We start from the raw sequence: 27,121 nt of genomic DNA on the forward strand, positions 1-27,121 counted from the left end.
CAATGCCTCCTCTGATGTTACGGAGACGTCCTCGTGATAGTCGTGCTCTGTCTCAGACTCAATAGTCTGGCGGATTACAATCGCGTAGCAATTGAACAAATATACGACGCCGTGTAAAGGAACGCGACTCTACGCCTCGCTAGCCGGAAGACGATTGCTTGTTCGGCGGGCTTCACGCCCGTCCCGACACACTCACGCTTGCGCAGTATCGTCGGTCCGTGCCTTTTTCCGGCGCTGGGGCGCAACGTGGTCGTCGCAGCGCTCGCGAAACACATAACGTTAAAGATAACTAGGGAACTGTAACACCGACGCCATCTGTGAGCATTCTACCGAATTGCCACTTACATCAACAATGTTCACATACGCAATCTCTTCACGATTTTTATGGAGGATTCACACTGCGTCCGATGTTCGACGTACGACGATCTGACATCCAATAGGAAATTTTTGTCTCTAATAATAAATTCTGTTATTGGATGTCGGATCGTCGTACGTCGAACATCGGACGTGATCGGACGCAATGTGAATCCTCCATTATTGCCCGTTTCTAACACGCTTACTCCGTAATGTGTCCACACGTTTTCGGATATTGCGAACGACTGACTTGTCTCTTCGGTCGCGCGTCGCGGTCGAGGCTTTCGCGCCCCCCACTCCTTGTTTACGCTTCGCGCTCCGAAATTCCGCGCGTGCCACCTGTCGCACATGTGTCGCACATGTGTCGCGCTCCGAATTCTCGCACGTACTTTCTAACATATGGTGAGAATACGTAATCTCAACGGATAAAAAACAGTAAGGTAGCCCTTCCTTTTTTCAACAGTTAAAAAATAATTTTATAAATTATTAATAATTGTAATAATAAATTTATATCTAAACTATAAAAGTATGTGTGTATATATATATATACACACAACAGTGTATAAAATTATTGCTTCCTCATAGAGGAAGCTTTGTGATGGTGAAAAAAAAATTTTCGAGATTTTGATAGAAATAGGTTTAGAACGTTCTAAAATGTCGAAAAATCGTATTAGTAAAAAATGTCCGGAAGTGTGCGTGCGTGCGTGCGTGCGTGCGTGCGTGCGTGCGTGCGTGTACGGATTTTTTGTACACGCATCTACTTCTACAATTTTTTAGATACCGGGTTGAAATTTTTCACACAAATAGAGTATCATAGAAAGTATGGTCTCCTCAAATTTTATTAAAATCGGTTGACCGGTATAGATTTTATTGGAATTTTGTTTTTTTTAGAAAAGTGTGTTTTATCCTATAGCTTTCTTAATATTTGAGATAGCGATCTATATCTAATTCTATTAAATTTTTCAGTTTTTCTACCCCTATTTCATATATAATTAATTAAGATTTGGTTAATTAGTTCTGGAGTTACTGACGTTTGAAATTTCGGAGAATCTGTACATAAATATAAAAAATTTTTTTTTCGAGATTTTGATGGAAATAGGTCTAAAAAAAATAAAATAAAATAAATTATTAAAATATATGAAATAGTGGTAGAAAGACTGAAAAATATAATAAAATGGAAATAGATCGATATCTCCAAATTTGCGGAAGTTAAAGCTTCTTCTATGAGGAAGCCAAGTGCAAATTTCTAATTTGCACAATTTTTAAATGTCAATAATTATACGTCAATATATCAATCATACGTCTCGTAATCGATCATTATCAAGGATTACTTGCTTTTTTACGAAGACGGTTTACTACGTCCTACAATTTTCTTTGTTTTTTTATCTGTGCTTGCATTTATTTTTTTTATTAATAATAAAAAGAGAAACACTCAATCTTTGTGAGATACGGAAGTACCAAATATTGTCTCGATTGACACACACGGGGTCTGTTTTTTCTATTGCTGAACTAGTGCAGCCAGTTCTACTATATACCTACGCAAATCTACTATACACGATACTTTTGGGAGTTCGATGTTTGGTCCCCATTTTGCTTTGTCCTCACTTTTTCGAACGGAAAACATTATAATACTTACTTCCATACACATAATATCCTCCGTGTGCCCAATATAATGTCGTTGCGCATTTTCTTCTCGATCGAAAAGTATCGCCACAGCCGCGACATAATACAATAATTCGCCACTGGGTAAAACCCAAAGATTTTTGCGAGTATCGGTCCCTCGATAACCGTAGACCCATTCAAGTTGCAGCTTCTTCTCAGGCGGCGAATTATCGACTGGAGACAGATGAGAGGGAGGATAAAAAGATCGTCTGAGTCCTCTGATTGTCACTCTGGCCGGTTCCTCGCGTAGCATTTCTACGACGCTATAATCTGCCAACGAGATATGACGAGTTCTTAATCTTGAAATATGTTCTTTACAAGAAGAAAGAGATTCGAGATTGAAAGTCAAATTTAAGAACTTAATATATATAGACCAGTGATGAGATTATTTAAAACAGTCAGGACTGATCGTTGACTATTTTTACCGTTTACTCGAACAACTTCGGAGTCAGGAGCATACAAGGCTCTTGGTCTGCTCTTGTTGCGAGCCCTTCTCTGACGACTAACTTCTTCCACGACGGTGGATGGTCTACGTGACCTTGACCTTCGTACCGGAGATGCTACAACGCCACCGGCCATAACGACAGCCGATCCGGTACCCAAATAAAATGTATCCACATCCGCGAATTTGTTTCTCAATTGCGAGAAACTTCTCACCTGGTGGCATATTATAAAGAACAATTTTGTTTGCTGCATATTTTAGAGAATATCTATTATAAATATTATAATAAACTATAAAAAATATGATTTGTGAATTTTAGATATATGGATTTCTTCATTCTCTTTATATCTTGTAGATTCGTTCCGCATAGACTAACGAATTCTAAAAGTTTCACTTTTATTAATTACCTCTTAAGACTACTTGTGCTATAAAATAAATATCTTTCGATGATCGCAGGAGTATTATATATCGCATTATTTTTGAATATTAACAATATTTAAATAATGTCTTCGAAATAATCTGTGTCAATCGCGATTTACACCAGTTTACCAATTACACGCAATTAATTATATTCTTGCTTTACACTTGCTTTACACTTGTACGATCATTTGAAGATCGTTTTCTCTAGCAGTTTTCTCTAGCAGTATCTTGAGTAAACTCCATCTTGAGTAAATTTGATTAATTTTGTAAGCGTAGATGCAGTAAAAGGCATTTGTTTATGATACTTTATGTATAGTCTGTTCTCATTGTCAGATAATAAACTTGTTGATTCATAATCATACGCAACTCGTCGACAGACGAATGTTAGTAGGGTTAACCAATCACGAAATCCGCATGAATGGGAATCCGGTGTGTTTCAGGTGCGTCTGAGCATAAATTTGGTTCTGTGCACTCCAGGTTGAAATCAGGCTCATATATTTATAGTCTTGGATAAAAATTATTTTGGGTTTGTTAGCCAAGGTCGGGCATTTGTCCGCCGTAAAATAATTCCAGAGAGTATTTGTTGGGTATTCCGTCAGAAGCCATGAGCTGTGCAAGGCGGTCATGAGTCAATATACAACTATCACGATGCAGTCGTGCTCTGAGTGATCACATTGGGAACGAGATTGGGAAGGTGTGAAAATAATAATTTGCTTGTTATTTGCTTGTTACATATATCTGCTTGTTTTAATGTTACATTGAATATCCACCAACATCCAAGAGCAACAATACATATAATAAAAACAATACATAATATACGAGCTAAATTTCTTAAGACCTAACATCTTTCCTCCTTTATGGGTAGCAGGAAATCAAAATTTAAAACTTGCATCTTTTATCCAGACCATTTATTAATGATATGTTTATTACGCAAATTGATACATTTATTATATAAAATCAAATACAAAGGATATTTTTTTGTAGAATGTTTCATTGACAACCCATGCAGATTTAACTACCTTCCATTTTTCCATAGCAAACACACACGGCTAAAGTTTCACCTGCAGATTGGAGAGCCTCCTTCCTTAGGATCACTATTTCCTGGATGTGCGCATCGTCATGTAGCAGTGTCACGAAGTGATCCCTGATTTCGACGTTTGTCGACTTCGTTGGTGTATTCTTAGCGCCGCTCTTCCCGGCTACGTTCCCGGGCGACGCGACGGGGTAATGAGGGGCAGCAGGAGGATAAGTGCGTTGTTTCGAATTTTCGGGTCCTCCCCTGAAAAGAAACAAACAAAATAAGTAACGCAAGTTTCAAAGTAATAGTGTAGTAACAGAAATATGATTGAAGTGAAAACTGCACACAATGTTAAAAAACACAAAGCAAAAATGGACTTTAAGGTAAAGTGTAACCAACAAGCATTAGAAAAAATATAGAAAGGTATCGTTTTAAAAATTATTAATATTCCAAAAAATCAAGGTTGATTTAGGGTGGTAAAAATGCCTCTTAATTGAGCACATCAAGAATCATGTGACTCATCTTTTGCACTTTCCAGAACGAGCTCGTAGCTTTTCTTCAGATTTCTATCAGAGATAACTTTCGCTAACTTTAGTTTGGCCAATTTGATTATTTTCTCTTTCGCCAGGGCAATACTGGCGAAGAGTGTTCTTCTTTCCGGGAAATTCTCTCGTGAAATCGTCTAGGAGCTGTAAAAAGAAAAAAATGTAAAAACTATTGTGTTAACTTAGTTAAATAAACACAAGCACTATGTTTACATCATATGAAGTCCAATTCCTATAAGATTGGAGCTCAGTGATATGAATATTATGCTTGTGTTTACTAAAGAATAATAACTATTTCTTTTGTCAACGTTAATTTATTTTTAAACATTATATCATTTCCTGCACAATGTTTGCATGATTTGTCATGTGATTGACACCAATGTGAAAATGTAGTCTTTAATAAATCATTAAAATCACTTTTTTTTTTAATTTTTAATAGAAATTGGGACAACTATATTGTTATCAGTAATAATAACTTTTGTATTACCACACGACTTGCACCGACTAGTACAAGTAACTTGATGCTCTACCAGATTTCTTACATAATCATATTTTATACAAATAGCAGTAAGAAGTTCGACAGCATCTCGTTTAATCGAAAAGTATTCTTCTAAACTTTTCCGTATTGCATCAGTATTCAAATTTTGCATATTACTTTCATATCGCTGTGCTAATTTACTTAAATCATCTTGTTTATTAATATTAAGCAACTTTTTTCTAATAATACTTAAATTCAATAAGCATTGTAATACTGCATTTGCACAGTGCGAATCTTTATCTGTATTTTGAAAAGCACGTATCTCCCAAGCAGTACTTTGTCGAGCTTCTTGATCTGACTCTTGAACGGAAGTAATTTTTTTTGACAATGTCCACGGAATATCTTTTACTTTTCGAAAACGTTGTTTTGAAATAGTAATTATTTGTGCTTGTGGTATAAATTGTTGTTTTAGCCGATTATAATCGATAATAGCTCTATCACTAGCTGTTACAGATAACGGATCAAAATTAATTAAATGTAATCTATCCAGAGATGTTACTCGGGATAACGCAACATATACTTGACCATGACTAAATACAGAATTACCTATATCCATAACAGCGTTTTGCAAGCTTAATCCTTGGCTTTTATGAATGGTGATGCCATAACTCAAAGATAATGGAAATTGTTTTCCAATAAAATACGCATTATCCATTACTTGAAACTTGAAACTTACTCCTTCAATAAAATACTCCAAACCAGACGGTAAAAGAAGTTTAATCTTTTCTACATAATCAGTATTCTGCACAACAGAAATAACTGTAGCAATTGTACCATTTACAAGGCCCAAAGTGGCATCAATATTGCGTCTTATCATGACTTTCGCTCCAATTTTAATTGTAATTGTCTTGAAAGTCCAGCTGTTCTAGTATTATCATCATCATTATCCGTTAATTTCTTTACTACTTGTTTTCTTGTATGTTTATTACATTTAAACGTATCTTCAGCAATTAATATTTCTTTTGAAGCAATACGACTTAACATTGCAGTGTTAAGAACATCGCACATATGACAAGTAGGCAGTAAACAAACGGTATCAGATGGCAATTATCAATAAAATTACATAATTCGTATAATCTTGTTTCGAAAGACTCACCTTTAAAAAATATTTTTCTTTTTTCGAGAATCTCAGAATCAGATATTGTCAATAAACTGATTTTGTCAATAACACGAACTCTCGAGAGTTACGAGAATAATTCACGATCCATCTTCTTGCTGGCGCATATTAATTGTTAATTCGTCATATTTAAATTTTTCCCACAAATTAGTAGACGCTATACAGCCAATATATTTATCAATTTCTTTCTTTGATAAATTGAACAAAAACAAAATCTTCATACACAGGAGGTAATTGAAGCAGATCTCCAAATAAAAGAAAATGCTTTAGACCAAACCAACCATCTTCAGTGGTATTGAATATTTGAGATAGTCGTAAGTGTATATACGTTAAAGTTAAATTAGATATCATTGACACTTCATTAATTATAATAGAAATAACATCTTTGAGATCTGCCCGTAAAACTTTCAAAACGTGATCAGATAATTGTGTATACTTAGGAATATCACCATGTTTAACGGGTAACTGCAGCAATCTGTGAACTGTCAAACCATCGATATTGAAAACTGCTATACCAGTAGGTGTTGCTATAGTGGTATCCTTGTTGCAATTTTGTTTTATCCAGCATTTAATTCTTTTAATTAAGAAACTTTTGCCAGTACCTCATTCTCCACTAATGTATAATCGTAATTGTTCATCCGACGATGTTACGGTATTGATAACTCTTTCAAATACTCTTCTTTGATCTTCGTTTAGTTTTGAAATTATTTCAGATATATCGATTTCCTGAACTAATTTTTTATCAAGATCTTTAAAATCTTGCATCGCTTTACCAGCCTCAATATTTTGAACACCTATTGGATTATCAGGATCATCTTGAGACTCGTGCTGTTTTTCTAAATCATCTAAACGTTGTTGAACCAATTGCTTCGCAGTTTCAAATGCTTTTTGCAATTTCTCTAATTTTTTACGATACTCTAAAGCTTTCTCAAGATCTAACTTTCTTTCGTGAAATGATTCTGCATAAGTATCACATTCATTTTTAAGATCTTCCAGTTTCCGCTATGATTTAAACATAAGCAGTAAAGAAAAGAAATAATTTTCCGGCTGCGTATTGACATCATATTTATAATGATTAATAAGATACTCACGCTGTCGTCATTTTGGATAATAACCATTATTTATTTTGTAGTATTCAATATTTTTACTTCGTGGTTTGATTTTCGTAATATCATATTGCTGTACAAATTCATATAAGCACAAGGATTCAAGTTCTTCCGGTCTCCGTGGATAATGATCATCTATTATAAATGGACAAAATATGTCTGTGGAATCTCCATCAAGAGCTTCAATTTTGTTGAGGTAGGTAGTTGAGGTGGTTTTCACTCAGGTTGACTAAATATTCCGCGATCCCTTTTTCATCTTCAGAACTGAGAGAGCCCTTTTCATCCTGGCTCGCATTATCACAAGCTTTCACAAGCACAGTCCGTGGGTGTCTGGCCAGGATAAACTAACGAACGAGACCGTTTTAAGAGCTCCACATTCCATATTACTCATGGCTCGCAAAGCAATCTTCTAAAGACGGCTCGCTAATGATTCGTCTTTCTTATTTTTACTATCAAAGATAACATCAGATATTTCACTTTTTCCTGGTTTATTTATATACTTAGTAATATACCAAGTAAGCAGCGATGCTTTTTCACCGATAAATTGTATATCCATATTTCCTTCCTTTGCAGTAAGAAGGATAGAATTATAATCATTTATAGTGGTTTCAGTATCTGTTCGAGGAAGGTCATAAAGCCTACTTCTATGTTTTAATTGTTTTCTACCTGCTATCGAACTTATGACATTTTTCATAATCAACGTGTCTGTAGCAGGACGAGGAAATCCGAAACGACATACACGAGTCGTTTTACGTTCTGTTTTTTTAGAACGAAGACAATAATTGTTATGTTTGTGTCGTTGATACGTATTGACTCGCCTGTATAATAATGGTGAAATATTTGAATCTGGCATTTTACAACTTATGTGTTGCAAAATAAATTTAGAAACCTCTTCAATGGAAGATTTACCGATAATTGGCGCATCTTTAATCCAAATTAATAAATGAAAATGTTGTATATCTCTACCTTGGTATTCTCGTCGCCAGAAGTAATGTGTTACTTCTTTGATTGGGTGATTTTTGGAACAAATAAAATCAACCATCGCTTTTAATTTATTATCAAGAAACTTCGATGTCGATCTTTAGTAACGAGTACACTAATGGGCGTCGAATCGTTAGGCCATCCATTTACTTCACGAATATATTCATTTAAATCATTCCACATCCATTCACCAGGACTAAGTGTTACGAAAAATGTCGCAGGTCCGTAATGTTGCGTCATACAATTTAAATCACTTTTTGGTCTACGTCAATATGTATGATTAGTTTATTGCTTTTCCCCGTAGGGCTTACAAGGCGTTTTTGTGAGGAACGTACCCAAACCTCTTACAATACATCCCCGAATTACCTGGCCATTTGCGACCTCACAATCTTTATTTTTCCGCTCCCTCCCCGCACCCCTCTTCGCCCCTCTTCCTCTTCCTCTGCTTCCTCCGCGTTGTGTTCTTGTTTCCCTCCTTCCTGTCACGGCTTCTCCCTACTTGGCCCACTCTCTTTTCTTCTTACCTTCCTTTTCTTTATCCGAGTCCTGAGGACTCATGAGGAGCTTCTCCTCCATCCCCTTGGAGATCTCGTCTTCCTCGGATCTTCCTACGCTCCTGTATTCTTCGCTCTTCCTTTTTAGTCTTTTTTCTTTCTCTTCTCTTTCCCTATCCCTCCTCTCCACCGACTTGTCCTCATCCATCTTCACACCTATTCTGTTCCCCGCTTTTCTCCTTGCCTCCAGCACACGCCATTTCTCTTCCTCATCCCCCAGCCTCACTAGAATCGTCAACCATGCCCCTCTCTGGCTAATCACTCTCACCTCTCTTATCTTCACCTTCACCTTCAAACCTTCAGTAAATAGTTCCTTTAGGGAAATAGTTCCAATTGGGAAATAGCCTTTTCCCAATTGGATTCCTTCCCTTCCCATTTCTCCTTCTCGATTCTTATTATTACGTTTTTCTTTCTCATTTCTTCCTCATTCCTTCCTTCCTCCCCTGCCCTGGTCTACGTTAATATTGTTCCGTATTTCTTAGAGTGGAAAATATTGATATCAAGTCAGATTCTAAATCACCTTTCCCAATGCTTGTAAATATTCTTTAGCCGTATAACGTTCTCGTGAATCAGTTGTATACAATTTATGATAATTACCACGACTTAATTGATGAATATTTGCACCATTTAACAAGAAAAATAGGAATTGTGGACTTAATCTAAATTGTGAATGTTTGGATGTCAAACAACATTTAATAAATTTATGGGTGTGAAGTTTAACCTGTCTAGTTTCGTGTTGTCCATTAACACCAAAAGGAAATGAATCTGGAAAACACAATAGATCTAAAGTTTTCTCATGATTGTAGACAAATCTTGAACTTTTAACATTTGATATAAGGCGGTAGCACTTTCACATGATTTTTTTCATATAAAGGATATATAGTGTATTGCTCGTAATAACTATCTTGACTTTCGTCAAGAATCTGGGTTAACATTTCCTCACGCTGATTATTTAAAGTAGCGTCTACGTTATTTTTTGTTTCTTCCATTGGTACTTTTGGACTCAATCCTTGATCGTCATTTGATAAAGTAGCGTCTACGTTATTTTTTGTTTCTTTCATTGAAACTTTTGGACTCAATTCTTGTTCATCATTTGATAGAGTAGCGTCTACGTTATTTTTTGTTTCTTCCACTGAAACTTTTGGACTCAATTCTTGTTTGTCATCCGAAACAGATTCACTATCATTTTCTGTCTCTTGTGCTTCAAATTCATTATTATCCAGTTTCTCTAAACATAATCCATTGTGAGTTTTTGAGAGTGTTATATTATTATAAAAAGGATTGTTACGATCTACGTATTCCTCCCAAATAATTTTGGATCTTGTCGGAACACCTCTAATACGTGCGAAGTACATTTCATGATTTTTATTAATTGGATCAGTATCGGAACATATTTTGTTCCATGTCTCTTTTAAAGGTAATGGTAAATGAAACGTTCTACCTTTTACTTTTTGTATTATTTGTTTTTGAGGCATTTTTGCTTCCTCATAGAGGAAGCTTTGTTTTCGTGAATTTCGTATATGAACCTTTGATTGCGTATAAAGTTGGGTCTAATCAACCAAATTTAAGTGATTTATATATGAAATAGGGGTAGAAGAAACCAACGAAGAGATTGGTTTTTGAGTTTTTGATGCCAATATGTTCAGAGTGTTCTAAAATATCGAAATATCGCATCAAAATCGCCTGTCCGTATGTGTGTATGTATGTGCAGATTTAATGTCTGTGGTTGCTCTAACTTTCGCAAATATTGAGATATCGGGCTGTTTTTTTTTTTAATCGATAGAGTATCATTCAAGGAAGGTTGGTATTGAATTTGGCGATGATCGGTAAAGGGGTTTTTTTTTAATCGATAGAGTATCATTCAAGGAAGGTTGGTATTGAATTTGGCGATGATCGGTAAAAGGTTTTTTTTTAATTTTAATTTTTTTAGAAATGTCCGTGGTTGCTCTAACTTCCGCAAATATTGAGATATCGGGTTGTTTTTTTTTTAATCGATAGAGTTCATTCATTTATTTATTTATTAAATCCATTCAACCATTTATCCATTCATCCATTCATCCATTCATTCATTTATTTATTTATTAAATCCATTCATCCATTCACCCATTTATTCATTATTCATTCATCCATTCATCCATTCATCCATTCATTCATTCATTTATGTATTTATTAAATCCATTCATCCATTTATTCATTCAGTTATTTATTTATGAAATTGCGAAAACCCATAGCTTACATAGAGATCTTTCAAAAACTATATAATAAAGTATATTTTTCTTTAATACTTTTTGAGAATATTCATTTATTCATTTATTTATTAAATCCATTCATCCATTCACCCATTCATCCATTCATCCATTTATCCATTCATCCATTCATTCATTCATCCATTCATCCATTCATTCATTTATTTATTAAATACATTCATCCATTCACCCATTCATCCATTCATCCATTCATCAATCCATTCATTCATTCATTCATTTATTTATTTATTAAATCCATTCAACCATTCATCCATTCATCCATTTATCCATTTATCCACTCATTCATTCATCCATTCATTTATTTATTTATTAAATCCATTCATCCGTTCACCCATTCATCCATTCATCCATTCAAGGTTTAATAAATAAATAAATAAATTAAACAATAAATCAAAAAATAAATAAATAAATATATTAATAAATAAATATTTATTAAATTGCAAAAACATTTAGCTTACATCGAGAGCTTTCAAAAACTATATAATAAAGTATATTTTTTTAAAATACTTTTCAAGGTTTAATAAATAAATAAATAAATTAAACAATAAATCAAAAAATTAATAAATAAATATATTAATAAATAAATACAAAGAGGCGATAGAGATGGTAACAGAAGAACGAATGGTGAAGGTGATGAAGGAGTACAAGGAGGAGATAAGGGAAATGAAAGAGGAAATAGAGAAGCTAAAAAGGAAGGTATACAGACTCGAACAATGCTCAGGTAAAAGGAAGAGAAACGAGAGTGAGGAGGAAAATAGTAAGGTATGTAAAACAAAATGGTGGTACGAAGAAGAAGAAGAGAAAGACGATGAAAAAAGAAAGAAGAATGTGATAATTAGGGTCGAGAAGAAGAGATGGGGAGGAGGTAGCTCGAATTTGAATAAGGTGAAGCAACTTTTTACAGATGGGCTCAAGGTGAAGGCAGAGGTAAAGGAGGTGAACCAGATAGGACATAGAGGGGATTGGATAACAATCCTCGTAAAGATGGGAAGCGAAAAAGATAGCAGGAAAGTACTGGAAGCGAGAAGGAAGGAAGGAAGTAAGATGAAGGTAAAGATAGATGCAGATAAGTCGGTGGAAGATAGGATCAAAGAAGAAAAAGAGAGGGAAAAGAGAAAGGAAAGGAAAGAGGAGGAAAGTGGGGGGACCAGGAAGTCGGCAGAGGACGAGATCGTAGAGAAGATGGAAGACCATCTGCTGATGAGCACGGACGAGGACGAAGCGGAGCAAAAGAAGAAGAGAGAGGGAAGGTCCTAGAAGGGGTGGGATGGGTAATAGGATTTTGTAAGGTCGTAAAAAGGCCAGGTGATAAATAAGTTGGGTTAAGGGATTTATGTACAGGGTTGGGTACGTCCCTATAAAACGCCATGTGAAATGTGTATTATGTGTTTATATGATATAATATGTAAGGGTTTGGGAACGTTTGCCCAGAATAAAAGCCTTTCCAACCCCGGAAGGGGAGAGAATAAAGGATTGATTGATATTAATAAATAAATAAATAAATAAATAAATTAATCAATCAATCAATCAATCAATCAATAAATTAATAAATTAATAAATCAATAAATCAATAAATCAATAAATCAATAAATCAATAAATCAATAAATCAATAAATCAATAAATCAATCAATCAATAAATAAATTAAACAATAAATAAATAAATAAAAACAAAATAAATATATCAATAAATAAATAAATCAATAATTCAATAACTCAATAAAACAATATATAAATAAATAAGTAAATAAATAAATAAATAAAACATTAAATCAAAAAAATAATAAATAAATATATTTATAAATAAATAAATAAATAAATAAATAAATAAATCTATATAGAATGTGAGAAGCTGATTAGCTTGAAACTTGGTGACATTTATGAGTATATGTTCGGCTCGAACTTCTGAGTTTTTTAATCGATAGAGTCTCGTTCAAGGAAGGTTGGTATTGAATTTGGCGACGATCGGTAAAGGGGTTCTTTTTTAAAAAAATTTTAAATTTTTTTAGAAATGTCTGTGGTTGCTCTAACTTCCGTAAATTTGGAAATATCGATCTATTTCTAATTTTATTATATTTTTTAGTCTTTTCTACCCCTATTTTATATATAATTTTTTAAGATTTGGTTGATTAGACCCAGCTTTATACGCGATCAAAGGTCCATAATTTTGATCGCATATAAAGCTAAGTCTAATCAACCAAATTTAAAAGAATTATATATGAAATAGGGGTAGAAAAGACCGAAGTAAAAATTGTTTTTTGAGTTTTCGATGCCATTGGTTGATTAGACCCAGCTTTATACGCGATCAAAGGTCCATAATTTTGATCGTATATAAAGCTGTCTAATCGACTAAATTTAAAAGAATTATATATGAAAATAGGGGTAGGAAAAACCGAAGTAAAAATTGTTTTTTGAGTTTTCGATGCCAATGTGTTGCTTATGTTCAAAAACGTCGAATTTAAATTTTTTGAGGATCGGTTTTGAGGATTGACTATCCATCAAATAACTTAGGGTAGATTGAGGCGAATCGGATTATTTTATATACTTTTGGTAAAAATTTGATTGAATAGTTTAAGAGTGTATAAAGAACAGACGTACATACATTTATACATACAGACATTCTATTTTATATATATAGATATTTACATAATATTTTTTTTTAATAAATAGAGTATCATTCAAGGAAGATTGGTATTGAATTTGGCGATGATCGGTAAAAGGGTTCTTTTTTAAAAAAATTTTGAATTTTTTTAAAAATGTCCGTGGTTGCTCTAACTTCCGCAAATATTGAGATATCGGCCTGTTTTTTTTTAATCGATAGAGTTAAAAGCCATTCTGTAATTTCGTTTAATTATAATTAATATTCACTTACTCTGTAAACAAATTCTTCTATATCCCTCTATCTTTCCCTCCGTCTTTCCTCTACGATAGCAATATCGTTATTAAATCTTAAATAATTATAAATATGCTTCTTCCAATAAACGTTTACACTATTTTAAATAATTTATTAAAGACATGTTTTATTCTCCAAAAATGTTTATAAAAAAAAATTTAACAATTTATTTAAATATTTTGTTAGAAAAATTTTAGTATAACATGTTTTCATGCATTTCCTTTTTTCTTTTTCGGTTTTCTTTTTTTTTCTTTTTCAGGTTCGTCTCCACTGTCATCTTTAAATTTTCGTTTTTCTTCCTCTTTCTGTTTTATTTCTTCCGCCATTTGAATATCTTTATATTCTATAAAATAACATAATTTATTACAGTAAATTCTTAGCGAAAATTCTGTCAGTGTATAAATCATGGCTTTTAATATTAATAGTTTAAAGATCCGCACACACGCGCGCGCACCATTTTTTGAGGTTTGCTCGGAATTGAGAGCCAAACTGACAATTCTGACTTCGGATTCGGATTCAGCGGGTCAAAATACATGGGAATACACTAGTGTAGTGTCTCGGCCAAAACACTTTTTTTTGTGTGCCTGTGTAATTAAAAACAGTAAAGAAAGCAAAGTTTAAGTGTTAAAAAATATAAATACATATGCATAATAAAAAATAAAGACATCAACAATCTGTGCAGAATTTGTTGAAAGAAGATGTATATTTATTCTGCACACATGCAGTAAATTTAAAGTAGATAAATATAATTGCAGAATAATGTAAAGAAAGAATGTGTATAAGTAGTATGTATAATAATGTGTGTATGTGTATAAGTACAAAAAGCACGCAAAAGATTATTTATATAAACATACATATAAAAAAGCTATAAAGACAATAATATGTCATATAAATATAAAATAAATATATAAAATTTTATATTATTGATCTATTCAATCTACCCAATACAAAATGAGGGGTAAATAAGATACTTTTACATGTACATGTCTTGCACTCTTTACCATTACACATTCTTATGTAATATAAAAATAGTACGGATTTAATAATACGTTATACATAATTTATAAAATTTAATTTTAATACTTACATTTAGAAATACATCCATAGTTTTTTGATTTTCTACCAATGTTTTACGTTTTATTGCTTTTGATCCAAATAAGTGTTCATATGCTTTTTCATGATTTCTCTCCAAGTGTTTTTTTAATCCCGTGGTGTTACTGTTTTTCATTTTTAATTCCTTCGTTATATTTTTCTTTTGACACAATAAACATACGCCAACTCTTTCATTGTTTCTTGTTTCATATTTAAAATAGGTCTTATAATTGCACTGTTTAATTATAACTTCTCCCGTACTTTCGTCATCATTTTCGTCACCACTTTCATCACCACTTTCATGTTCAGTAGAAGTATTTGGCTTGACTTTTATGGTTGGATTTATATTAGATTTACTGCGTTTCATTTTAATTATAACTTCTCCCGTACTTTCGTCATCATTTTCGTCACCATTTTCATGTTCAGTAGAAGTACTTGGCCTGACTTTTATGGTTGGATTTATATTAGATTTACTGCGTTTCATTTTTATTAAAAGTATACGACAAAACAGTTGTTCGAACAATTAACAAGAAGAACTCTCTTATTTGATGTAAAACGCTAACGCAGCGACCGGTGAGTCTCGGCGACGCGACACGCAGTGACCGGCAGTGACATGCAACAGAGAGAATCTGCGCGAGTCTGTTAAACAAATCACTATCGCCTGCATTTGTTTTCTCCTAATTTCTCCCACCGCGAGCATACTAAAAATCTATAGGGTACGTATATTATAGATTTCAATATAGGCTGCGTTCCGATATTCACTGCCAGTACTACAAATTTATAGTTTGTGTCACGCACATTATAGTGAATTTCGGAATGCAGCATATTTATACTTCCAGTGGAAGAAATTTGGAGAAAACAAACGCAGACATTTCATGTAAGTCGCGTGTATGTAATACGCACATACACACACGCACATATAATATATGGTAATATCTCGCGTCGCGGGGCAGAGCGACGCTTTTTTCTGCCAGATTCGGTCGTTTCACGCAAAAACGCGTCGATTAAGCCTAAGTTCAACGAAATCGGTGAGGAGGCCCAAATTCTTCAGATTTACCTAATATATTTAGTATTATAAAAAATAAATAAATGCATAAAAAGTAATAATAGTAATATATGTTAAATCATGTTAAATATTATTAAAATTATATAAAATATTACTTTAAACGATTATTTAAGATTAGATAAAAATTATTAATAAACTCAAGACAGAACAAGACAAGACGAGATTTTTGCTACGAATATTCATCAAGACCAAGACAAGATTAAAATTTCCAAAATTTTCAATACCAATACAATATTTTTATAAATATTGTCTTGTCTTGGTCTCGTGCAACCCTACTTAGGTCCTTAACCATCTCTCTCGCACTTATGGCTACGCATAAGACTTTTTTGTCGCATTCATTTTAAATCTTTATTCGCGTCAGGGAATTATTAAAAACCGTTTAATTCGTCTGGCGATTTACACGTATTTTTAATATTATTTAATAAACATGCTATAAAAATTTCAGAATGCCTAAAGTATATTTTTGAGGTATAATTATTAAATATATTCGGGAGGGTCAGGTTATACTTTAAAATACCCAAAAAATAGTCTGGGATTTTTATTTCTGGGTTAAATAGATGCTAAAATTAAAGATTAAACAAATTTCAAGTTGCCTAAAAGATATATTTTTTATTTATTTTTTTGCAAATGTCATAGGTTGCGCAGTAGCGAAATAACCGCAAACCCTCTGCCTGACTCAGGATTCTAGAGATTCACCAATTAATAAAATATTATTTTTTTGTTATTTTAACTTGCCTAAAATACATTCCCTAAATTCGTCGTCAGCTCTCCGACTACCTCTGTCAAGAAACCAGTTTTTCGTTTCCTTGTTGGTATAATTTCATTACGTTCTGTCAAATTATCCGTAACTATTGTATCATCATTGTCATCGCTATCGCCACGTTGGCAATTTGCATCTTCACAGATACAATTGTTTGACTTTATAGTATATGAAATATTATTGAAACTGTTATCATTAACGCTTTCAATGTGTGTATCTAAACTTTGTTCTACGTTTAAGTTAACAGAAATATTTTCAGAGGCAATGTTATTATCAATCTGTGTATCTAAACTTTGTTCTACTAAGTTAACATAAATATCTTCAGAGGCAATGTTACTATCAATCTTATTGGAAATATTGTCAGCAGTAGCTTGACTAACAGTAGACGTACTGTTTAAATCATTGGATACAAGTGAATTTACCGAATTTAGTGGTTGACAATAATTAGTAGCTTCCGAATCATTTTGGAAAGGTGTTGAAATTTCTATCGGACATAAATTGGAGTCACTTTGTAATTGAGAAGGAACTACGAAAGGGTTCAATGCGTGTTTTGTAAAATTTACAAAATCTTCTTTTTTAAAATGATCCTCGCAAATATATTTATTACGACAATTTTCAGTTAGATTGATGCCACAAATCTTTTTCCATTGCACGTTAACGGCTGCGTTTGTGGGGAATCTATAAAAATGTTTATTTTGTACTTTTTCAAGCCCACCTTTGCACCATTAATACCCATTATTGCATTTAGGAAACTGCAAGAAAATTTCTTGCGAAGAGGCATGATAACAAAAAAATTACATATGATGTAACTGACACTACGAGGGAATAAGAAAGTGATCCCAATTTCAAAGACACGAAATTTCAACGAAAGTTTGGAACTCATAATATTATTAATATTATAGAAAATGACTCGTATGCATGTAAGAAATCGGGACATTACATACCTTATGTAATAATATATACTAATATTACATCATATCATCTTACTAACTTATTTAACCATTCCACGCAAAAATGCCATTATGTAGACAACTCCGCCAACAGAAGAGACCATCCTGCACATGTAGATGATCTTGTGCAACTCCTGGAAAAATGTTACGAAAGCATATGAAACCATAATTGTTACAATAATCGTTTACACAAACGTGTCACATAAATGTTGTACATAATTATATTTCATAATATTGTGTAAATATAACTTACACAAAATAACTGCACCGTTGAAACCATTCTATTGACATGGCAAAAACGTTTTCTTTCCACAAAAAGATTCCTTTCCATGTCAAATATGACCTTTCTACATATTTTATGATACAGATAGCTGAAATTAAATAGAATTAAAGAATTAGTTGAAAACAATCATATTATTGACACTGGTCAATGTATGCAAAGTACACTTAAATATAATGTTTACTTACTTAAAGAAGTAAGGATCCGTCGAACACGAACATTCAAGTTATGTACCATGACAACGACACGCACACTGACTGCAAGAAGATCACGGTCGACTCCGACAAGACGGCGCAGGATTGTGCAACAATTATTCGCGAAAGGTCCGTTCAAGCAGGACATATTCCGCAAGTTTGCGAATGTTCGAATCGTTCGAGAGTTGCGAAAACAGATCGAGTCGTCCACGGGAGATCTTAGTTGCTTAGAGGATGCGTCGATTATAGCGATGGCAGCTTTGCTGAAGGATTTCTTGAGATCTTTGTTGAATCCTCTTTTGATCTCCCATCTGTTTCCTCTCTCGATTAAATTACTAATAAATAGAAATAGAAATAATAAATATAGCGTTACAAATAATTACGTATTTATAAATTAATCGATCTTAACCTCAAAAGACGCGATAAAATAATATATATGTACTGTTTGCGAAATCGCTGATTAATCCCGGCGATGGAAGCGGGATGAGAAGGACGCACGTGGAAGGTGTTAATTAATTATTCTGTAATATAAAATGTAACTCAGAACACAGTCTGAGCCGTCTTTAGTACGGGAATAGATATATACAGTCTGACCTGAGAGTGGTGGGCAGTCTTTTGGAGTTCACTAAACATAAGAAGTCTTTGTATATCGTTCGTGAGTGGGCGAGGCAGTTATATTAATTGCCCTCCTCGTGATGATTAGCCCGTGAGCTGGTAAGACACGTGGCGGTCGGCACTCGCGCACATGTGAGCCTGAGTCGTCGTGTTGATGTACCCGAGTAGAGCTGGATGAGCGGTCGCTTTACATATTAATGCAGTATCTCGGCAGCTGTAATCACTGCGGTGGGCACTTCAATGTGTAGTCACAATCCAAAATGCACAGAGCACACGTCGTGCGTCTGATCACTGCGCGGCCATTTGTACGACTCTGAATATCGCGAGAAAGACGTTGGCGATGAGCGCGCCCGTGCGTGCGCAAGCTGCCGCGGTGATCTGGCGTCGATACCCGATCGATGCTGCCATCTGATCGGACGGCGCAACGTTAACGGAATCTCGAACATTCCGCCCGCCATCAGCAACCTTGTTGATGATTCCTTACTCTTGATCCTTCATCCGGTTGAAATGGGTATATTATGGCAAGCTTGGCACTTGGCCGAGTGAGTGTCGTGGTGGCCGTCTTGAGGGTAACCACCCTGGTGAGTCCATCCTTGCCGGGGTGCAAAGCTGTTACTCTGGCCATTTGCACGGTGGAGAGCGTTCGTTGGTGAGCAGCACGATGGAATTCACCTTGATGTTGTTGTTAGGATGATGCCACTTGGATATCGCCTGCTGGCGTTGCAGATAATGAGCCGACCATTGTGCCCAAAAATGTTGAACACGCTGCTGGATGAGCTGCCACCGAGATAGTCGTGAGGTTGCTAGGTCAATCAGAGATGGCTCGGGTATGGTAGTGATTGGACCTCCAATGAGGAAATGACCTGGTGTGAGCGCTGAGACGTCTTCAGGGTCGTCACTCAACGGTTCTAAAGGCCGCGAGTTGAGAATGGCCTCGATTTGCGTAAGCAACGTTGTGAGTTCTTCCGTCGTGAGTAGAGTCTCCCCGATAGTCCGTCTCAGATGAAACTTCACGGATTTCACCACCGCCTCCCACTTGCCCCCCATGTGTGGAGCGCTTGGTGGGTTGAACTCCCATCTGGTGTAATCACGTTGTAGAATTTGAGCGATTCGTTGATGTTTTTGGGAACTCTGGATGAACATTTTCTTGAGCGCGGCGTCTGCTCCAATGAATGTTGTCCCGCAGTCCGAATACATGGTCTGAGCAATTCCCCTTCTGGCTGAGAATCTTCGGAAGGCTGCTATGAATCCTTCTGATGAGTAGTCACTGACTACTTTGAGGTGAATTGCGGAGGTGGAGAAGCAAACGAACACACAGATCCATCCCTTGTAGGTTTTCGCACCTTGTCCCTTCCATGTCTTGATGGTGAGCGGTCCGGCATAGTCAACTCCTGTATGAGTAAACGGACGTGACGGCGTAACCCGAGAGAGAGGTAGTTGGCCCATCAGTTGATGAGCACGGATCCCCCTCTGCCGAGCACACACGACACACCGTAAAATATGAGACTTCACCGGAGCCCGTCCGCCGATAATCCAGTATTGTTGCCTGACATGAGCCAATGTCAGCTGTGTTCCTCCATGCAGGGTACGCAGATGGGCGTGTGCAATGATCAGGGTTGAGAACCGTGAGTGGCGAGGCAAAATCGCCTGATGTTTGTTGTCTTGAGCTAGTGCTGATTGGTTGAGGTTGAGGCGGCCGCCAACTCGGATGATCCCTTGAGCGTCTATATACGCAGTCAATCGACTGAATGCGTGAGCAGTTGGTAGTCTCGAGTTGGCCGTGAGCATCTTGATCTCGTGCGTGAAGTATGCCGCTTGAGTAGCCTTGATCCAGAATAATCTGGCCTCCTCCAAAGCTGAGTGCAAGTCCAGTGGCTTGTATCGGCGCTTTCTCAGAAGCGATATGAATCTGAAACAAAGAGCTGTTATTTTCGATAATTTATTGAGAGTTGAGTACCTATATATCAGGTCCCAGTGATAGTCCGTTTGAGATGCGGCCGCATGTAGCGCAATGCCAGGACGAGCCTCATGCGCGCTCAACTCGTCCGAAAGCGCGGGTTGTGATGGCCATGCTTCAGGGGTGAGTATCCACGGTGGTCCCGTCCACCATAATGAGTGGCTTTGGGGTTGAGCAGTACTTAATCCTCGTGATGCGCAGTCGGCTGGGTTGGACGTACCTGGTACGTATTTCCAATGTGCGTTTGCAGTGAGCTCTTGAATTTGAGAAACTCGATTTCTCACAAAATCCTTCCAGCGCGATGCATGAGATTTGATCCACGTGAGTGTCACAACAGAGTCCGTCCACAGGTGAGTTGCTGTAACGTTCAACTTCAAGGTGGCTTGAACGTATTGCATGAGTCTTGAGAGCAGCAGTGCTGCGGTGAGTTCAAGTCTCGGGATGGTGAGTCGTTTGAGTGGTGCTACCTTAGTTTTGGAGCACACCAATGAAACCGTGGCGCCCTTAGAGCCGTGGACGGTGATAAATACGACTGCAGCCATTGCCAGTTGAGAAGTATCAGAAAAGCCGTGAAATTCCACTGACGAGGTACTCCATGTAGTTTGAGAGGTGCTACCTTGGTTGTACCACCGAGGTATTGAGAGCTTGCAAGCTTGTGAGTTCTTTTCTGATAATGAGCCACCGTGATGAGAGCTGGGATGGCAGTGGTTCATCCCATTGGAGCTTTATGTAGCCAAAGCTCCTGCAAGAGCATCTTTGCCTTGATCACCACTGGTGATACAAAGCCCAGTGGATCGAGTATCTGAGTCACTTCAGACCAAGCAAGGCGTTTGGTGAGATGATCGGTGTGCGACGAGATCCTTGTTGAGAATGTGAATGAATCTTCTTGAGGAAGCCATCGTAATCCGAGTCTTTTGGTTACGCAATCGTCAATGTAGTTTGTGAGCCCTGGTCTTTTTCTGCTTGAACCGCAGTGAGTACGTCTTGATGAGTCGCGTGCCACCTTGCTAATGGGAAGCCGCCCGCCATGCATAAGTCCGTTGAGCAGTATTGAATTCTACTACCTGCTGAACGGTGTCGGCGCCTCCAAAATTGTCATCAACATGTCGACCGTTGTTAGATGATATGGCACTTCATTGAGTTGTTCATCTATCCAGCGCGTCCGTTGCAGATTTCAGTCATCTTCATGCACGTTGATCTGCCTATACCCTTTGGTGATGTCAGTGGCAACTAAGTGTCGAACTTGTCGAATCCAGAGCAAAACATCGGTGATGTCGAAATGCAGCTTGGCTCCTGGTAGATGCACTCGAGCCATCAAATACCACACGTAATGGTGTGGTTGCACTGTCTGGTCTCTGGTCTGAGCACTCCGTGATGTGGCAAATAATATTGTGTGTGCTGACTAGAAACGGGTGAAGCCTTCTTCATGTGATTGAGCTCTCGATATTCTGTCATAAACTAATGATACAGACGTCGATAGTTGTCATCTCGTGAGAGTCTTCTTTGTAAACTTTTCAAACATTGATGCGCAGTGAGATACGAATCGCCAAGAGTATCAAGTGATGATTTCAGTGTAAGTCGAACTGTGTATCGACCTGTTGAATCCCGTGAAACAGTACTCTTGAACTGTTCTTCAAATCTTTGCTCGTCAGGAGTAAGCTCAAGATTGTTGCTCGCAGGCACTTTTTCCTGTGTCCAAAATCTCGACAGTAACTCGTCGAGAGCATCTTCCCTCTTTTGAATCGATGCATGATGCACTGCAGCAGATGCTGATGATGATGTGTCGACAGGTCCGAGAACGAGCCATCCGAAAATTGAGAGCTGCGCAATTGGCATCAATGTATCTTGTTTGATGATGTTGGGCTTGATGATCTGCCCATATGAGTCAGCTCCAATGATGATATCCACTGGCCGTGGTGTTAGGAAATCTGGATCAGCCCAGGTCAACTTGGTGAGAAGCGGCCATTCCTGTGATGCAGCGTTGAAGGATGGCAGGATGTTCGTTAACGTCTGCAGAATGTGAGCTTGAATAATGACGTCTGTTCTTGAGTGAAGTGAGCGGAGCTTAAGCAATGCAGCTCCTCGAGTTTGCGTCGCCTTTCCGCCACATTGAATTCCAGTGATGAGAATGACGGAATGACGAGTAATGTTGAGCTGACGAGCGAGAGATTCTGAAACAAATGTAAGTTCTGAACTTGAATCGATGAGAAGCCGTACCCGCTGAGTATTAATTGATGAGCTGATCTGAGCCAGGGCCGTAGCGAGTAATGTTGAGTGTGATGAGCGGGCCAACGAGAAGTGAGCAACGATTGAACCATTTTCCTATTGAGCTGTCGCAGTTGAGCTGGTGGTTGGCTTCGCTAATGAGCTCGACTGATGAGCCTCATGCAGCATCGTGTGGTGTCGGTTGGTGCACTTCTTGCACGCCCGTGAGTTTTTACATGAGCGGACGTTGTGTCCGGAGATGAGCTGAGTGAGCGGGTGTGCCTTCAAGTGAGAGTCGCAGATAATGAAGGTTTTCCACGTCGGTGAGGCGTCGGTTGTCGTAGATAACGGCATTGAATAGGTCGCGAGACGTGGGCCATGCAGCGTAATTGCCCTTGAACGACGGGATGTTGATGTCCGGCAGCCGCTGATTGTCACGCGAGGACTGCAACGGTTTGGATATGCGCCCTTGAATAACGCGACGGGCAGCCATGTAATCGCGCCGCCGCGGCGCCGTGGAGTGAACATTGTTTTTAAGCATTCATGTTGTCTGAGCGCCGCCGGCCAAGTAACTTCAAAATATGCGTGCTCCTTGAGAAACGCTTTATGCACCTTCTCGAGATGCATTGAGATGTAGAAAATCTTCTCTAATGACGTGTCCTTTGCACAAGATGGTGGCGTCTCGCCAGTATTCCGCACCGTTGCCAGTCGGTTCATTTAGGGTGAGCTCCGTGGACAAGCGCACGGGTGAGGCTTGGCGTTCCGATGTGCGAGCCGGTGGTACCTCGAGCAGCGGCGTCGTGGTCTCCGTACCGCCCGTACCCACCTTTGCGGGTTCCGTCATGTTGAGTCGTCCCTGAGCTGCGCACGATGAAATACCTGACAAAAGTCGAGACACGTGTAAGAAATGCTGCACGAACCGAGAACGTTCGAGAGACGCGTGAGAAAAACACTATGCGAATCGAGAGTCGTTAAGGTCATGTATTGAGCACGTGAAAATGTCTATTTACACTCGCGGGAGCGCGTGAACATGTTTGTGTAACACTCGCGAGCGCGCGTGAGAATGTCTGTACTTCACTCGCGGAAGCGCGCGATAATGTCCACGTGGCATGTCGTGAAAGGCATGCCCTGTTCACATGATCTGTGTCCGAGCTACATTTTAAGTTCCACGCATCCGGCTCGAAGGACCAAATGTTCGCGAAATCGCTGATTAATCCCGGCGATGGAAGCGGGATGAGAAGGACGCGCGTGGAAGGTGTTAATTAATTATTCTGTAATATAAAATGTAACTCAGAACACAGTCTGAGCCGTCTTTAATACGAGAATAGATATATACAGTCTGACCTGAGAGTGGTGGGCAGTCTTTCGGAGTTCACTAAACATAAGAAGTCTTTGTATATCGTTCGTGAGTGGGCGAGGCAGTTATATTAATTGCCCTCCTCGTGATGATTAGCCCGTGAGCCGGTAAGACACGTGGCGGTCGGCACTCGCGCACATGTGAGCCTGAGTCGTCGTGTTGATGTATCCGAGTAGAGCTGGATGAGCGGTCGCTTTACATGTTAATGCAGTATCTCGGCAGCTGTAATCACTGCGGTGGGCACTTCAATGTGTAGTCACAATCCAAAATGCACAGAGCACACGTCGTGCGTCTGATCACTGCGCGGCTATTTGTACGACTCTGAATATCGCGAGGAAGACGTTAGCGATGAGCGCGCCCGTGCGTGCGCAAGCTGCCGCGGTGATCTGGCGTCGATACCCAATCGATGCTGCCATCTGATCGGACGGCGCAACGTTAACGGAATCTCGAACATGTACGATACTTTATTTAAACATTTATATTAAAAAATTCATACCATTTAGCGAGTCATCACAATTGCCGAACATCACGTGGAAATGGATCGAGGAGAAGAATCTTCTTCTTCTAATTATAGCCGTCAAGCAATACTGCTCAAATACTTGCCAGGGCGACCCACTCGTCGCATAAGCCGCAAGTGGCGTCGTAAAAGGAAGTTGTAGGCCTCGAAAGGCGTCGATACAAAGTTCTGATAGAAAACACAATGCAGTAACAGTCGCAATACTTTTAAGTACATCGGGATCGGGAATATCGGGATGGACGGGACGCTGGGATGTCATTCGGTTCAGCTTCGGTAACAATCGGCACTTCCCGGAAAATGACGTCATGCGCACGCACGTATTTATCCCTGTTTTCGCTTGCTCTTATCGGCCATATTTGTTTCCACTTTTCGTATATTAAGCCCCTTGCACAATGCCAGGCAACAGGCAATAGGAACAGGGAATAGAAATCAGAAATCATGTATAAATGCAGAATAAACAGTGACACAGGCAATAGACACAGAGTTTCCGTCACGTTGGAAATTTTGTGCCTATTGCCTGTTGCCAACCAATCATAGCATTCAAACTTTTTAGGTTGTAATTAACGATTTTTTGGTTATTTCCTGTTCCTATTGCCTGTTGTTTGGCATTGTGCAAGGGGCTTTAGTTTCACCCCTATGGCGTTTGGTAAAAGCCTTAAATGCGTTGCTAAAGCGAGAAATGATATCGTCATCACTCAAAATAGTACAACTCTGCTGATGTTTGTACATATTTGCTTTTTTTTGTTCCAAAGTCGTTTTGTCGGGAGCAATCGATGATGACGAAAGGTCCAAGCGTACGTCAGGAATGTATTCAAATTGAGCGCATACATATTATAAAGAAGGGCGTATCGATTTTTGTCAAAATCTAGATTTAAGTCATCGTATGGATAAGATTCAGAGTTTAGATAAAGTTTGATATTGGTCAAGTTACAGTGATTGAAATAGCCAATATTTTGAGCCATGATATTTTTGCGACCGGTCTGCAGCGCAAAGATAACGTTATCGCGGTTTCTCTAACTGAGTCGCGGTCTTGATGGCCCACGAATGCTTGGTCGTGCTCTGCAACAGGGGGTACTCGTACAGATCGTTTATAAATTCTGTCATCGATGTTCGTCGATACCCATTGAAATTGAGTCGCGTTGCTGCGCTTATGCTGTCTAGTGTTTATAAAATCTAGCAGCCTGTCATCGGCGCTTGCCTTTGTAACACGCGACGCCATAACCAAATGGCGCCGCGAAACCCCGATAAGCGGCTCTTCCTAGAAAGAAAAATAAAGAGGAGAGACCGCGACGGTTAAATCGCCTAAAATTTTTGGTCGAGTATCTACGTCGACCATCGATGCTCGCATATCTGCAGTGCGAGATGATATTCGTTTACCCCGTCTGTCGGTAATTTATTTGGAAGGTCGCTTTTGGTCGCCTAAGCAAATAGGTAGTTTGATTATAAAAGAAGGAATGTGAAAAGATCAAAGCTCACTCGCCGATCGATAACCGTTCGTGCTCAGCTTACTTATCCTAATCTTAAGGGCTGTCTTAGGCGCATAGGATTTCCCGCGAAAAAGGGAAATCGTGGAGTTCGCAGGACGTAACAATCTACCGGGGTGCATTTAATTACTGCCATATATCTGGATTCTTTGTTTATAATAAGTGTTCCTGTTTTGTGCATATTTTTACATTGATGAACTTCTATGTCGATAATATATTCTGCTTGTGCATTAGTTACAGCCGTCACATGTGAGTGCATTCTACAGTAATAAATTGTTCTCGAAATGGAAATTTTACATTGGATTACCTAGGTTGTGTCAAATTTTGAGAGTTGCAATAATTGAATATTGGTTTCTTCTACATGAGGTTCTATTAATGGTATATTTTTCTATTTCCAATAATGGTACAGTCGTCACATTGAGGTTTGTTGTTTTTTTACGCGATGCGTTAATTTCTCGAGTTCAACGGCGAACTACGCGATACAATTGGTGTCGCAATGGGATCGGTACTCGAATAACGTTTCGATTGTTCTGATACAATCATTATATACTCTCGGATGACTGATGTAAAGTTTTCTACATTTTTATTTATTTTTCTTAATGCCAAGATTCTGGTACGTATCATATCGTGCTGGTATTGAGATTTGTATTTGACGCATAATTTATTTGCATACAAAGTTACTAGCTCATTAAATCTGATAGCACATGTAACGTCTTCTCTCATTACAGGAACTAAAATCCGCTTACCGA

At 37.7% G+C, this 27,121-nt stretch overlaps 1 protein-coding gene and 1 long non-coding RNA gene across 2 annotated transcripts in view; one reads left to right on the forward strand and one right to left on the reverse strand.

The window, feature by feature from the left end:
- Positions 1-27,121, forward strand: part of LOC139813263 (uncharacterized) — a 107,288-nt gene that overhangs the window by 9,173 nt on the left and 70,994 nt on the right. The window lies entirely within an intron of this gene.
- LOC139814145 (uncharacterized) lies at positions 16,643-21,522 on the reverse strand. The gene is made up of 4 exons (XM_071780208.1): positions 18,680-21,522; positions 18,232-18,572; positions 18,017-18,134; positions 16,643-17,897 (listed from the first exon to the last, which is right to left on the reverse strand). The coding sequence occupies exon 1, from the start codon at positions 21,520-21,522 to the stop codon at positions 19,465-19,467; it is 2,058 nt and encodes a 685-aa protein (XP_071636309.1). The 3' UTR covers positions 16,643-17,897; positions 18,017-18,134; positions 18,232-18,572; positions 18,680-19,464.

This window comes from Temnothorax longispinosus, chromosome 1 (genome assembly GCF_030848805.1).
Source record: "Temnothorax longispinosus isolate EJ_2023e chromosome 1, Tlon_JGU_v1, whole genome shotgun sequence".
In the NCBI taxonomy this organism is placed as follows: domain Eukaryota; kingdom Metazoa; phylum Arthropoda; class Insecta; order Hymenoptera; family Formicidae; genus Temnothorax; species Temnothorax longispinosus.

Bases quoted from the DNA above. Each gene is read 5' to 3' on its own strand.
- LOC139814145 (XM_071780208.1), bottom strand. From the start codon at position 21,522: ATGAACCACTGCCATCCCAGCTCTCATCACGGTGGCTCATTATCAGAA.